The 15,768-nt window shown below is 36.9% G+C and overlaps 2 protein-coding genes and 1 long non-coding RNA gene across 3 annotated transcripts in view; 2 read left to right on the forward strand and 1 right to left on the reverse strand.

Moving 5' to 3' along the window:
- LOC116290825 (uncharacterized) overlaps window positions 1-15,768 on the forward strand; it is a 48,694-nt gene that overhangs the window by 383 nt on the left and 32,543 nt on the right. The window lies entirely within an intron of this gene.
- On the reverse strand, window positions 496-15,565 carry LOC116300522 (uncharacterized). Its single transcript, XM_089037920.1, has 2 exons — window positions 15,392-15,565; window positions 496-1,181 (listed from the first exon to the last, which is right to left on the reverse strand). Exons 1-2 carry the CDS (start codon window positions 15,550-15,552, stop codon window positions 968-970), a joined length of 375 nt encoding a protein of 124 aa, XP_088894046.1. The 5' UTR covers window positions 15,553-15,565; the 3' UTR covers window positions 496-967.
- On the forward strand, window positions 1,387-10,693 carry LOC148906460 (uncharacterized). Its single transcript, XM_089037919.1, has 14 exons — window positions 1,387-2,861; window positions 3,277-3,514; window positions 3,827-3,935; window positions 4,543-4,646; window positions 4,907-5,022; window positions 5,341-5,414; window positions 5,794-6,071; window positions 6,565-6,713; window positions 6,800-6,881; window positions 6,958-7,136; window positions 7,461-7,553; window positions 7,739-7,955; window positions 8,045-8,131; window positions 8,557-10,693. The coding sequence occupies exons 1-14, from the start codon at window positions 1,797-1,799 to the stop codon at window positions 10,188-10,190; spliced, it is 4,425 nt and encodes a 1,474-aa protein (XP_088894045.1). The 5' UTR covers window positions 1,387-1,796; the 3' UTR covers window positions 10,191-10,693.

Consider the following 15,768-nt stretch of genomic DNA (forward strand, 5'->3'; position numbering starts at 1 on the left):
CTCCTTTTTTTTTTCGTTTTCAGAGTAAGACCCTCAAAAACAAAATTTTTATATGGCCCTTAAGAGGGGCTCATTGACAATTTTTTTTCAAAGATGTCAGTAGCCCCTGGGTATGCCCGGGATATCCCCGTTGGGGCAAGACATTGATAGGTGCATAGTTGTGTGCATATCATTTGTGGGGTGTTTGTTCTGTAGTTATACGAGTTCTCTGCGTTACTGTTATTGCCTGCTTTGCTTATTGTTTCTTCGTGTTTTTGTACTTTCACCTGTCCCTTCCCAACTGTGTGATTTTATAGTTCTTCCACACTTTACTCTAGTGCTAGGGTAGGGAAGGTTTAAAGGTTTCACATCACAGCAGCCTGTGGCGAGAAAAGCTGTGGCCAAAGAAATATATTAAGTAAGATTTTAGAAGATGGCAACACTACAGTAATACAAAAATTTGAAAATTGTTCACATTTTAATATACCTGAAACAATTATTACATAAAATCCAATGGAACCTTTTGTAGTCTGGTATCCTAGTTACAAATTATCATCATCATTATTATTGCAAATCACTGGGTTTGCCCTTTCCTAGACTATGGAACCACATTTGCAAGCATGCTGACATTTAACTCAAACACAAAGAATCGAATATTAACATAAAATCAATCAAAACTCATCCTGATACTACAAAATTTACCAAAATTTAAATCTAAATGTGAACTTCTGTTTGGGAAGCATTCATTTTCTAGAAGAGGGGAGGGGCAGAAGGAAACTATTGAAAGGTCATTGAGTTCTTACACAGCCAGAAAGGGAAAATCATTGGTATTTATTTTTCATTCAATTCAAAATTTTACCACTGAAGAAGATTGCAAAACCAATGGGTAGGGTTATGATATTTATTTCTTTGAGAAGGAGCATTGTTGGTTTTTCTATAAAAAAATTTCGAAAGATTTCCCCTCCCCTTTGAAAGAATGGATGCTTCCTTACAGTGCCTGTATGGCAGCCGCAACCAAAGAAATAACAATTGCAACCTTGGAGACAGCAATACTCGATACTTTACTGCCTGGGTCCACACTTTTTGGGCAGAATGGGTTGTAATTGTCAAACTGATAGTCAAATGCCTCTTGGATGTCCCCTTTGAGTTGGCAGTATTTGTGAATAGTGTTTTTCACGCAATTCTTGACATTGAGGTATTCTCTGAAATGAAATAGTTAAAATCTCAATACAATAGACTGTGACTCCCAGGCATCATGTTTTCTTATTTCACACCAGGTGTCGATGAAACAGATACAGTCACTTTAATAGTAATGATATAATGATCATTGCTATTAAAGGGACACTCAGATGAAAATCAATAATAATAATAATAATAAAATTGGAAATGACTTGAAACTTGTTTAAACTTATCTATATGGCCCAGATAGTAGCCAAGCAACGTGTTTCCTTCACAGTCAAAAGTGGCAGAAAAAAATTGTCAATTTTATTCAGCATCTAAATTGTGAGTAAATGATGTCATTAACTCAACCCTATTGTTCATTTCACTTTTAACCCAAAATATCTCAACAGCGAGTGGCTCCCTGGCTAAAATTTTCACTAATCAGATTTCCATAATTATAATTGAGTCCATAACAAGCCGCAAGCCCAATTTTATTGCGAACATTGGGATCCCTATGTTACCATGGTAATAACCACAGAATGACAGACGAGTTAATTTGATCAACGCCTTGAGCTACTAGGGCTGCGAGAGCGAAGTGTCGTCGTGGTGCTAAGGTAATCAGGAAAGTGTTGTCGTGTTGACATAAAATTTTGGAGATGACGAAGCTCAAAATATATTGGATTAAGCCTTATTCGGCGATCACGAGTCTTTACGCGGTAAACTCAAAATTTATGATCACTGAAGTACTCGGCAAAGGAGGATGTAGTTTTGGTCTTCCACTGATTATGCCTTCCGTACATACAGTCCAAGTGTTTTCTCAGGATCTTGATCCTAACAGGAACTGGTACGCTCTGTCGACTGATCTATGCTGTGCTCCGCCGAACAAGTTTTGTCAAACAGACGTGTTCAAGCTGTTTCCCGACGAAGTTTCTTCATGTCTCCTAAGAAACTTAAGAGACAAAGATGGCGGACTGATCTCCGCGAAGCTTTTCAACTCTGGGGTCAAAGCTGTAGCAGAAAAAGTTTATGTTGGAACATATTTCGCTTTGATCGCTGGGAACTTGCGTCGAAGGAGTCTCAACGAGTCGAATTCAAGTTTTATCCCGCCAAAAAGTCATTCGCCATCGATTCCAAGCCCCAAACCGTGTTCTAGCACTCCGATCAAAGGCTGCAGCTCAGATGACTCGCTACCTATGCCTGAGTCACCAAGTAATTCCTCAGAGTCATTTACGAATGGGTCATTCGCAAAAGATGAAAAAAGCGCGCCAAAATTATCCCCGTTATTGTGGTCTTCGAGTTCTTCGTCGTCCTCTTCTAATTCGGTCATTTCTTTCCAAGAAATAGAAGAGCACGATTACGAGCCTCAATACAAAAAAAGAAAGATAAGGGACAAGTGTACCAACATCATTAAAGAAATCCATAAGATTTGTCACGAGAATGGAGAAGAGTTAAACAGTGTTTTGGCTAGATGCTGCGTTTTTGCGCGGGGAAAACTGCCTGGTGAAAGCAGGAAAGTCATTCGTGACGTGATTTTGGAAGTTGAGGAGACTTTAGGACTAGAGAAAACCCTAGAGGAAATTCTCCCAACAGAAATTTTGGAAAAACAAGTCAAGAATATGAGTGTCCCGGACTGGCAGCTTCTATTGCTGAAATTGCAAGTACCTATATCAGATGAGGGCTGGCAAACTCTACTGAATGTTACTGAATTGGGAAAAAATGGGGTGAGTTCTAGTTTCTAATGAGACTTTAAAAGTTTGTACAATTTCAATTGTGTATTGCATTTTTAATTTGTCGGGTTGATGGTAGGCCTAGAAGAATAATTTCGAGAGTAATATCAATTGTGCTTAAAAAGCGTCACAGTAGTGTCAAAAAAAATATTTGCACTAGTTATTTCATTTATTATTTGCTTCAGAGTTTCGTTTGTTTGTGTTCAGGTGTTCAAGTTCTGAGAGGGACAGGCCATTATTCCCCCTGGTATGGGTCTGCTACTTGAATGCATGGAGATTATTTTTGTTCGGTAGTTGTCAATCCATGGATTTTTCTAGAACAGAATTTTTTTGTAAATGTTAACCAATACGGTTTATGGGATTCAAAAGAAAAATTAACAATTTTCTTTCTCTACTTTTCTTGTTGTAGAGGTCATCAAGGGCCCAAGTGCTATTGTCTAAAAATAGCATTAAGGCTATTAAAAGTCTGGTATTTAGTAAAATTGAAGACCTTTTCTTGGTCGAGCCAACTGGAGATGAGGATATCCCAGGATACCAAGTAGCACTTGAGCCTGTTGTTTGCTGGCAAGCAAGGGAACTGCGGCTACATGGTCACCAGAGCCAGCATATTCAGTTGAATTTGAAGCTGGATGGCAGGCCATTTGGTGGTAAGATATTTTCATTAGAAAAATCAATTTTGTTCAATAATTTGTGAGAACATTCTTTGTTATAAAGAACAAGACTAGTGTGTTGTGACTGTTGCAACTTAGTACTGATTAACTTGTGTCAGTGTATTAGGTTTACATTGGAATGAGATGAAACTGCCATTTCATTATTTGCCACTCAGATATTCAAGTGATATCATGTTGTTGTTTAAGATTGAACCCATCATTGAACCCTCACAGTATTCAGCCAGATTAAAGCTAGCGAGCTAGCCAGGAGGAGATTGATTGATATTTCATCATTTCTTTCCACTCTAGGGAGAAATCAAGTGTTAGTTGGTGTTATACCTGCAAGTACTGTCCATTGGTCCAATCACAGTTCCAAATCATTTTTCCCACTTGCAATAGCTAATTGTAAAGAAGAGAGGTGAGCATCTGCTGGCACATATTATATTGTTTTATATCATGTAAGAGCCCACTTCAAATTATTGATTTGATAAACAATTGTCAAACAAAAGTTTCAATGTTTAGTAGATTCATGAATGAATATTTTGTTTCTTTGCATATGTATGCTGCAAATCCTCGGTATGTCCTTTATCTAATGAATAAGTATTATTATTATTATTATTATTATTATTATTATTATCATGTTTTATTTTGCAATGTGCCAATCAAATAAAGCATAATCTCAAAAGTGGGCTTGTATATGATACAGCTGTTTTGTCAATGAGTGTGTGATGAGGTTATAATCTGCACAAGGTTATGAACATTATAAAAATATGTAATATATATACCTACTTGAAAGAAGGTTGTCATACGAAAAAAGAACATTTGTAGTTTAGTGGAATAGGAATGCATTAAAAAGACAAAAGAAAATAACTGAAGCTGAACATCAGATCACTGAAGCTGAACTTTTTCTTTCGTAATTCAATTTATTCCTTTCTCACTAAACTACAAATGTTCTTTTTTTGTATGACAACCTTCTTGCAAGTAGGTGTATATCATATATAAGCTATTATGTTTGTCCATTTCAGAAAAACACTGAGAAGTCTTATTGCTAAACTGAATAACGAAAAAGATGCCATTAAAAAAAATGGAATCACAGTGGATGGCAAAGTTTATAATGTTTCGTTCAGAGGTAATCACTTCAGTATTTTAATTCATAATTTCCTAATCATAGGGATTTTCTTAAGATAAAAATTATGAAAGATCTAACTGCAAGTATGCTCACAAGCATTTGTATTCTATTTGCACCAAAAATTTCTAAGTGAGAATGGAATGCAAGGGAATCAGAAATCAATTATTTTTATCTGGAAAAATATGTGTGTGTATGTGAGTGAGTGGACTGGTTTGCAAATTACAGTATGAATACTTATTTTATTTTATTTTCTTTTACAGTGACTCTAGACTTGAAAGCATTATATCTTCTCTTAGTAAAAGATGATGACGAAGACTTTAAGCTTGGAGGGAAAGGGCTGGATGTGGAGTTTTGCTTCATTTGTCAGGCAATTAGAGTAAGATAATCAAAATATCAGTGATCAAAATACAAAACTGACAGAATCATGATTATTTCATGATTATTATTATATGCACATATATATATGAGCTCATCACTTAGCTTGCTGTTTCCAAATCAAAGCCCTTAAAATTCCCTTTTGATAATATTACACATAAAATGAAGTACATTTTAATAAATTTGTAACATGGACCTGTAGAAAGTTTCCTCTGATAATTTTTAACTACCACTTGATTGCACACATTATACATGCATAATAATTATTTCACAACAGACAAGTGTTAAATAAGATGTGTTGCTTTCATTTATTTGACAGAATTGTAACTGTGATCTGGGTCCCAATATTGTATGTTTACAACATTTTAGTGAAACAAAGGCCAATATTGGAAGGTAAGAAGCAGCACATTATAAAATACATTAACAGAACATTATTTTGTTATTGACAACTTATCATAATATACCTTTGTGTTTAGGGTTTTTCATTAACCTTTGCAGTAAAGGGAGAAGACTGTGAACTAACCATAGTCTGACTGACTATACAACTACTCTTTGTTTACGATGGCACTGAGTAATAGTTGGAGCTGTTGCAAATATCATGATAAACTATGTATAGTTTTTAACTTCAACCAAGCATAATTTTAAAAATTAACTACAAAGCTGCCATTGTTAATTTCATTCAGATAATTTTCCTTAGTACTGTAGCATTCTTAGATCGCCTTACTCTTAGTGCAAACCTCAATGTGTGTGTGTGTGTTTTTTTATTATACAGTGCTAGCTTCAGGGGTATCAGGGATGATCTGATCTTCTTGTTGGAAGAGGAATTAAGTTCAATCAATCTGTGTGTCCTTCATTGTGAGTTAAGGAATACAGAACATCTCATTGCATCCCTTGGGCTTCAGTGCTACAGAATAGGCACACTGAAGCAATGTAACAAGGCCTTGTCCAATTTTGGACCAGAAACAACTGGAGACAGAATCACTCTTAAGTTAAAGGAAGGACAACAAACTGCCGTCACAAAGCAGAATATCACAGTCAAATCATTTTCAGGTGAATTGAGGTTTGGGATTAATACTTTTTCATCTACTTTATGGGCTTGCTTGAATTTATTATATTTTACGTTGATTTTTTGCACTCACAAGAACACACTCATCCCTATGTATATACCACAATATAATGACTATATTTCGATTACACCTATCTCAGTCAACATTCCCCCTCCCCTCCCTTCCTAGGCTGGGTCCTAGTACCTGCTCTTACCAGAAACTTAGCCTTGCATAACCAAAGGTTGAGCATGCATTAAAAGCAATATTTTTGCCATAAAGCCCAATATGGTATTTCATAAAATTTTAAGTTTTTGTGAAGCTTAAAAACAACTGTTCATGATCATTCCTTTTATTTTTACGAAACAAAAATTCAGAATTATGAATAATTGTAGATTATTGTTTTGTTAGTCAGATGGGCTTTGAAGTAAGCAGTCAAAAATATTTAGTTAATATACATACTTATATTTATTTATTGATTAATATTATATTGTTTTAAGGAAACACTGAAAGACGTATCCTTGACAACATAGAGGAAGTTTTGGAAGATTGCTTGCCCCAGGATGCCATCAAAAGACAGTTTGACAACCCAATAGTTGCAAAAGAATTTTTGTTCAACAAAATATCCTTTTGTAGTCAGCAGGTAAAGGTAGGTTATCCCAAACAATGTGACCTAACAGTAAAAAATGTAAACCAGTTCAATAATTTTGTTGCTTTGACCACAATCCCTTACAGTATTACACAGGCTTAAAGACTAAAGACACTTTTGTGAGGGACTTTGGTAAATACCAAGAAGAGATAGCACTATCTACTTCAGGTATGAACGCTTCAATAATATTTATGTGTACCACATCTAAATAAGTTTTTTAATTACATTTTATTTTCATTTTAAGATGCTGGGAAGAAGGTGGAAGAGTACCTGTGCATGTGGAAAGAAAAGGAAAAGGATATTTCTGAGAAATTGCCCAAACTGATGTCTGTATCAAGAAGAAAAAAAAGTGTTGGTAGCATAAAATATGTCAATCAGCTGAATGATTATGCAGCACAGATTTTTCTGGAGTTATTCCTCAAGGTAATCATGCAATGTTATTACTGTTATTTTTTGGAGGAAAAGGCATTTTCTAAAATTTAAACAAAAAGCAGAATTAATTATATATGTAGCATGCACTGCCATGTCAGTCATAAATTCTCATCAACTTGACCCAGATTCAACTGCTGTTCCCACAAGGCTTGTTATTGTATGTGTTAGCTGTGGTTAGGGAGAGAGAATCAAGCCATTACTAATTTTCCTTTTTCTCTTTTCACTGGTCTAAGCTTTGAAATTATTGTTCTTGATTGTTCCTCATCATGATCATGAACACTGTGAAATCATTAACTTTTTAATATAAAATTTAAGGTTTTCACTGGTTGGAGAGAAATTGCAAAAGTCATGAGAAAAGAGGTTTATGGAAAGGATAAGCAGGATTCTATTGATGTGTATGATTTACAGGTTTGTAAATTATCATTTAGTTATCCTAAGCTGGTGTGAACAAATGCAGGCACCTTGTTCCAATGAACATCACAAGGACATCCAAGAAATAACAAAATTAATAATAGCTCAGCCCAAGCAAAACAAAATTCAATTGCTCAATTAGCTCATCTTTGTTCTTGTTTTATTTTTATTTTTTATTATAGTGCAAGGAATGGGGTTTTCTGCTGCGAGAGATGTTTGGGTCATCACTAGGGACTGGGGACTATGCCCATATGACCATAGAGCATTCAAGCATGCTGTTGAGGCAGTTTGGTAGCTTGAGAGAGTACTCCCAGCAGTCCATTGAGTCAGCACATTCATTGCAGAGACAACTTTATGCAAAGGCAACTTCTCACGATAGGCATGGCTACACTTCTTCAAGTGAGTACTTTAAGATTAAGTGCTTAAGATTGCTTCAAAACGCAAATATCATTATTGTTAATAAGAGTGATTCATTCTTTTTTCAACAGTTAAGCAGATCATTCTTCACTTTTACTCTGAGCGACTTCTTTTCTTGAGATTATGCTTTAGAAAAGCTTTGGAATGTAATTTGAAAGGTATGAATGATATTGCTCTTACATGTATGTAATTGATATTGTATGATTTGAGACAGAAGCCCTATTGTATTAGTTTCTGTTATCACTAGCCCGATACAATTCAATTTACCTCTCATTGTAAAGTAAACTTGTAAAAGAACCATTTAAAACCCATTGCAGCATGTTGAATATAACAGAATGCAGTCTTTATAAGAAATTGTCAGTTGAATATGTAATAAATAATGTATCTTCCCACAATTCTTGGCCTCAGCTTTGTAGCTTTTCGAGGACAAAATTTGTATATTGGAGTTCCTGTGTCCTGGTTTATGAAAATGAATTGGCTGAAATTATTCATGAACTTTATAATGATAATTATTTGTTTTATTTTATGATAACTGTATATTATCATTTTATTAAACAAAATATATAAATTTGTATATTGGAAGGTGCCCCATTTCACTTTGGAGGATGTGGATGGCCACTCAATTATGCAAGAAAAGTGGTATGGTCATCTGCTGATGTTTCCTGGATCCAAGAAATGGATACCTTGTTGACAAGCATCTTTGGTGAAGACTTTTTGCAGTACAAGTGTGATAGATTTACCAAGGTAATGGAAATTGCCCCTGAAAGTCTTCCTACATTCGTGTATGACCATGAAGCCAGAGAAAACAATGGTTCTGATGACCTTCCTGGCTCTACCCAATCCAGCCAATCACTGCCTGTCTCTACCCAATCTAGCCGAACACCACCTGTCTCTACCCAATCCAGCCAATCACCACCTGTGTCTACCCAATCCAGCCAATCACCACCTGTCTCCCAATCCAGCCAATCACCACCTGTCATCAAACTTGGCAGCCAAGTAACACCTTCTGTCACTAGAGTCATTCAGTCGAAGCCTAAAAAGAACCAGTTGTCAACCAACAGCATTCCCAACACACTCTACCCAGATCTAAGACTTGTTACAAAGAACACCCTAAGCAGAAGGCAGATATCTCAGCTTCAGCTTCCACCAGTAGTGATGCTGTCTCATCTAGATCTTGAGGTAATAAAATCTCCCGTAAGACTCAGTAATCCAATGTTGGTGGCTGCAAGACCTCCACAAGGAATCCTGAATGAATGCAAAGAGCTATTACAAGTCCAAAACCATGTAAAAACGTCTGCAATTCTGATAGATTCAGATGATGATGATGATGATGATGACACTGACATTGGTATTCAAGTGGGTGGACTTGGTGTCTTCAACAGATTCACACTAGACATCTGGGAAAAGGCCTTTGAAGCCTCAAACACATCAAACGAGGTCCATCAGGAGCTGAATTGGCTTGCCAAAAGTAATGGTATCCTGACCAGTCATGAAGCCAAATCCATTGAGGCCTTGTTGTTAGATTCCAAGCCAGATGGTCAAATATTGTCAGTTAGAGGCCATATTGTTGATGTCAAAGATTTGACAACACTGGTGGGTGAGAGATATTTGACTGGTTTTGTGATTGACAGGGCTTGTTTAAAGTACAAAGAGCTTTCCAGACATGGAGAAAACTCTCTCTTTCTTCCAACATTCTGTCAAGACTGGACATCAGGTGATGATGCAGAGCATCTCAAGAATAAGGTGATGCAGTATACATGCAAGGCTCCAGAGGACATGGCCAAAATACACTGGGTCATGATGCCACTTCATTTGGCAGGCTCACACTGGGGTCTTCTGGTGATTAACATCAAGTTAAAGCTCATGTATTATGATGATGGTTTACACTGGAAGCCCCCTTCCAATCTTGGGTGCATAACCAAGAAACTGATCCAGTCATTATATGACATATCAGACGGCATGAACAGTCAATTTGATCCTTCAGCTTGGGACTTTTCTTTGACAATAAGTCACTTTGGGATGCCAAGCCAACCTGCAGGCAGTGGTAGCTGTGGTATGGGCGTAATCATGTCTGTTGACAGCATTGTGAATGGTCCTCTTAAAACATTATCTGACTTCAGTTGGAAATTTGATGACATGCATAACCATCGCTGTGTCCTTTTAAAACAGTTCTTGGAATGGAAAACACAAGATTGTAGTTCTCAAGATGAACTGTAAATTATTACCTGTGTTAACAGCACTGGGGTGACTATGATTACCTGTGCTAACAGCACTGGGGTGACTATGGATTACCTGTGCTAACAGCACTGGGGTAACTATAGATTACCTGTGCTAACAGCACTGGGGTGACTATGGATTACCTGTGCTAACAGCACTGGGGTGACTATGGATTACCTGTGCTAACAGCACTGGGGTGACTATAGATTACCTGTGCTAACAGCACTGGGGTGACTATGGCTTACCTGTGCTAACAGCACTGGGGTGACTATGGATTACCTGTGCTAACAGCACTGGGGTGACTATGGATTACCTGTGCTAACAGCACTGGGGTGACTATAGATTACCTGTGCTAACAGCACTGGGGTGACTATGGATTACCTGTGCTAACAGCACTGGGGTGACTATGGCTTACCTGTGCTAACAGCATTGGTGTGACTGTCTTATGTATTCTAATCTCTTGGATGCATAATTTTAATTAAAAAAATTAAGTTGTCATTGGATACCTTCTTGATTATTGTGCCTACAATCATCATTGTAGCTTGGTTTTCAAGTGATCTGGCTTCGAAGCACGCAAAGGATTATTTGTCAAAAACGAAAAAATTCAAACACTTATTCCCCTGTTTTCATTTTGTCGTATTTTGTTTTTATTTAGCAAGAGAGAGCATTTTTGGTCCAAGTAATTTTTTTTTTCGATGAAAAGTTATACAACAAAGAACGTATGTTTAGAGGGCAAACTGGAAATAATTTGCGATCAAAATGCTTCTGATTAATTTATACTAACCTGGTTGTTTACTTGCAGCCAATCATAAAGCTTTTCCGTTTGACAGTCGTGGATGTGACGTGATCGAGTTCACGTGTCATTCTCAGTGTCTTATGTTCCAAACTTTGTCGGAGATGGACGTAGAAAAGGACTTTGAGGTGAGCGTAGAGAAGGACTTAGAGATTGACGCAGAATCGAGAAAGAAAAATACTAGAAAATACTACAAAAATCTTGCAAAAAATCAAAAGAAACGATGGCGCGCAAGGAAGAAGAAAAGAGAGGAAGATGGGGTCAAAAGGAGGGATCAATTTCAAAGAAACAGAGCGATGAACGACCAAGGTGAACAGATGGAGGTTGAGCTAGAAGCTAAGTATCTAGAACCGACCGTTGTTATGGAAGTGGAGAAAGAAAAGACAGGAGAAGGAGAAAGTAGTTTAAGTGTTTCCAGAGAAGAACGGGGGAGTCTGCTGGGGAGAGAAGAGAGGAGTCATCGAAGTCAGTCAATTCCGCATGGCCATCGGTTTAAAGAAATAAATATTTCTGGGCTGGTTAAGATCGGCAAATCTGTTGGTGCAGGGACTTTTGGCCAATGCAATTTAGCACGGTACAGAGGTATGGTAGTCGTTGTGAAGGACTATATCACAGACAACTTTTCCAGCAAGGAACAGCTAAGACAGGAAGTCCTTCATGAAGCAAAAGTAATCTCTCAGCTTGGCGACCATCGAAACCTCCCTTTACTGTATGGAATATGCACTGTCAATCTTCCATACAAGATGGTTTTACAATTCCACGGAATAGGGGAGAAAAGTGTCACACTTTACAAGGCAGTCAAGACAAAGAAATTGACGAACGAACAGTGGTTTGACATTGTCAAAGGTGTTGCTGCCGGTTTAAACCACGTGCACGCAAGAGGATACTTGCATAATGATTTGAAAGTCAACAACGTGGTTATTGAGAACTCTACAGGCGAGTACCATAGCGTCATAATTGATTTTGGTAAGAGTTCCAAGATTTCTGCCAATTCAAGGAGAAAAAACCTTTCCAAAGAGGAGCAGCTAAAGTACACAGCAAGCTATCCACACATTGCGCCTGAAATTGTAGATGGCAGCAGCGATCCCTCCATTAAGAGTGACGTTTTCTCTTTTGCAAAGCTATTGCAATTTGTAGAAAAACACTCATCTTTTGAAATAGGTGGACGAGTAGGCTGCATGGCATATAGTGCAGCTCTTCTACAGAATCCTAAAATGCGGCCTACACTTATGCAAATTATAAATTACAATAAGTAATTTTGTTCTTATTTATCGCGGGTAGAAGCAAAATCATTAAGTTGTATGATTTATATAATTCCCGTTAACAGTGATTCGTGATTCCTTATGAAAAGGAATTCATTCCACATGTTTGGAAGGCGTATTTATTTTTATTTGTGATTTCGCTTCTACTCCTGATATTCAGTAGTTGCTCCTTCCGCGCGTATTGATGGTAGTTCAGAACTTGTGTACATATATAGTTTCAGTTAATTTTATGACACTGGATCAGTGGTTTTTTAAACATCTAGGTTTTCTATTCTAGAGTCACGTGTTTTTGAAATAAAACAATTTGTTAAGACAATCAGATGTTCTAAAAGTTCAGCTATAGTTATAGTATTACAAACGCTTTCTATTCAACGAATATATTTGTTTTAGCAGAATAGAGTTTTTAAAACAATCCTCATTACTTATACAGAAACTTTTTGTAAATAAAAACGTAATGTGAAATGTCCATTGTTTGTTGTGTCATATACATGCGGCCACCAAATAACCTCTACCTCTCGAGTACATCTGCCTTCACCGAAGCCAATTTCCAAGTTAGCGTGCACTGTTGCTCTTTCAGAGTTTTTTCTTGCACTCCATGGATCACGTTGAACAGCTGCCTCTATTTCCTCTCTTATAGTCCTCGACGGCCTACTGATTTCTTTGGTCCCAGAAAATAGAATTTCCTTCTTGATGGGCACCAGGGTTTGGTCCTCCATGCATTCGATGAATTTCTCAATAGCATACTCTTTGTATGAAATTCTATTCGTGTAGGTACAGTATGTCGGCGGTCTCTTATGTGGAGCAACTCTTATGCTATCGATCTCGCACTGAAGTCGTAGAACAAAATGTTGAAAGAAGGCCGAAGGAAGTTGTAAAAAGTCGATCTTGAACCAGCCACCTAAACAGAAAAGTATAGTAGTAATAAATTATGCGTTCGGTGTGTATATAAACAGAAAAGTATTCGATACGTGTAATAATACTTTATTCTAAAAATGCAGATTACATATTTTGAAAAGGAAGACATTGAGGTTAGCCCTATATAAGTCCCCTAATTTAAAATTAAATAATTTTAAGAACTAATAATATATATATATATATATATGTACAATACTAACTTCAAAAAATGTTCATGTGTTTCTTAAGTCTTGTTTTAAATTTATTTACGTTGGGTTCATCTGTATGATTTACTACGTTATTAGGAAGATCATTCCAAGATTTGATTATTCGCACAAAAAAAGAATATTTGTAACAATTTATTCTAGCAGATTTGGTCTGTATTTTAAATTGGTGATTAGCTCTCGTTTTCGTACTTTTACAAAGTTCAAAATAGTCACTGAAATCTAGACCGTTCATCTTGTGTACAATCTTATAGCACTCAACTAGAGAGAGGAATTCCCTTCTAAGTTGCAAAGAGTTCCATTTGAGTATCTTACATCTGTCTTCATATGCCATCTCTTGTCGTTTTTGACCAAGTGCGAGAATATAGCTATCTGTTTATATTTCGGAAAAAATTATGATATTATCATAAGTCCCGAGAAATACAAGTGAGGTTGTTAAACATGCCTGGAAAATTCGGATGGAGAGAAGCATTAATTTGTTCTGCAACCCCTGAAAGCCACAAAAGATATCCGTTCTTATACTCGCTTGATGCTACGTTCATTAACCCTAACAGTGGCACAGCGACTTGTAGGCAGTTGTCATTGTCCATAAACTTGACCGTTTTCATATCAAGTGTTTCCTTGGTGTGTCGGATGCCATGATGTTTTCGAAGAGATCGATAGGTCTTGAATTTTTTCTCACAAAGATAGCAAAGTAAATCAAAAGTTTTCGACATAGTTAAGTTCTGGACTGTGGAAGTGATACACGTGTCGGGGAAAGCTATCATACGACCGGAAAGGCATGCGTGGTTTTCCTTGTTTTTTTTAAAGAAATCTGAAACCGGAAAGTATTCCATAATAGGGAATCGCCTTGAGCTATTGTTATATTTAAAAAAGAAGTGATTTTTTCATTGCTACCATGTAACGAGCATCTTGAGATGATTCAAGAAAAGTTTTTATGTATTTACGCTGTAACGAGCTTAGTAGCGAAAGATTCAAACAAATTTCGGATTACTATCCACTTTGACAAGAGAAAATCTGCTCTTCAAGTTATAAATACAACAACTGACTAACAACAACTTTATTATTGGATAGTTACAAACATCTACATTTGTAGTTGCTGTAAACATGGAGGGGGGACTCATAAGATAAACCATTGTTAATTGATTATGGATAAACCGAAGAGGTTCGAGTACCGAAGTCGTCCGAATCTGTCTTCGCTTTCCGTAAAACAATGAGGAAACAGCCAGCGAATAAATCAGTCGGAAAGCAACTTCAACGTTCAGTCAAAAGTGACAGCTTTTAATGAGCTGACGAAAGGACTTTCAATATGAAGCGGTCTTTCCAGTTAGGCGTCCTGCTGGCCATAAAACAAAAGATTCACACTTCCCCCACTCCTAATCCCCCAGAAATATTCCAAACATGCAGATCTGAATGCGCCCAAACGCAATAAAATCGGGCTTGCGGCTTGTTATGTGTTATCCTCGAATACTTCAATTATTCGGACTTTCAAAAATTGGGGCGTTTTCATCCAAGTGCCCCTTTAAAGAATGATTATGATCAACAGACACTTCTCAAGATTCAAGTTGATTAAATAAACAATTATTGCACAAGGTTGAGCAAAATATTGTGATTTGTTAGTTGAGAGAGATCAGAGCCACTAACAAAGCACTATATTTTGTGATAACTAAGTTCAAAAATTGTTTTTTTCATTCAAATTATTTTTTCCACTTTCTTTTTCTGCTTTGGTCATTTTTGCTATCTATCAAACATACCAAGTCTGCCATGGTGACAAGTGTAATGTTATTGCACATGAGCAGATTAAAATAAAACGGCTTTGCACTGTAATGTACATGAGTACAATATTTTCCAATACATCCAATACTTAATCAAAATATGGTGACCAATTTGAATACCTATTGTTCTGGACTGACTAGCTTCACATACACGTAAAAACACTTTAGTTTGTGTTTCCACATGAACAAGGCTAGTCAGTCGCTAGTCAGTCCATAACAATAGTTATTTAAATTAGTATAAATGTTTACAAACCTGCATAAAGTGGAATCAGCTCGGTTGGCACTCCACTTCTTTACAAAGTTATCAGAGCATTTATTGGTTTTGTTCTGATATTCTGATAAAGAGATATCACAGGGAATTGTTACGTTAAATTCTGATAGATCTGGGGCTTGTAGACCAGCCTTTTCACACATGTACTCTTCAGGGATTGTTAGTAGTATAGGGCATACCACTCCTGCTTCACCCCACCAAACACAGGCTTTTCCCACGTCATTAAGATTCGCGTAGTAAGTAAACTTCAAAATCATAGTAATTTTTAAATTACGACCCTGAAGACTTACCGCGCTGAGGTAGCGCTGTATTTGCCGGGTGAAGAGGTGCGACATGGGTTATGCTCGTAATGGTGTCTA

This window comes from Actinia tenebrosa, unplaced genomic scaffold (assembly GCF_029948245.1).
Source record: "Actinia tenebrosa isolate PJP-AT-01 unplaced genomic scaffold, QUT_ActTen_1.0 PGA_scaffold5__44_contigs__length_20552954, whole genome shotgun sequence".
NCBI lineage: Eukaryota > Metazoa > Cnidaria > Anthozoa > Actiniaria > Actiniidae > Actinia > Actinia tenebrosa.

Bases quoted from the DNA above. Each gene is read 5' to 3' on its own strand.
- LOC116300522 (XM_089037920.1), bottom strand. From the start codon at position 15,552: ATGTGTGAAAAGGCTGGTCTACAAGCCCCAGATCTATCAGAATTTAAC. The intron at 1,182-15,391 runs GTTTGTAAACAT...ATTTCATTTCAG, and splicing joins GCTGATTCCACTTTATGCAG to AGAATACCTCAATGTCAAGA.
- LOC148906460 (XM_089037919.1), top strand. From the start codon at position 1,797: ATGACGAAGCTCAAAATATATTGGATTAAGCCTTATTCGGCGATCACG. The intron at 4,647-4,906 runs GTAATCACTTCA...TTTCTTTTACAG, and splicing joins TTATAATGTTTCGTTCAGAG to TGACTCTAGACTTGAAAGCA. The intron at 6,882-6,957 runs GTATGAACGCTT...TTTCATTTTAAG, and splicing joins GATAGCACTATCTACTTCAG to ATGCTGGGAAGAAGGTGGAA.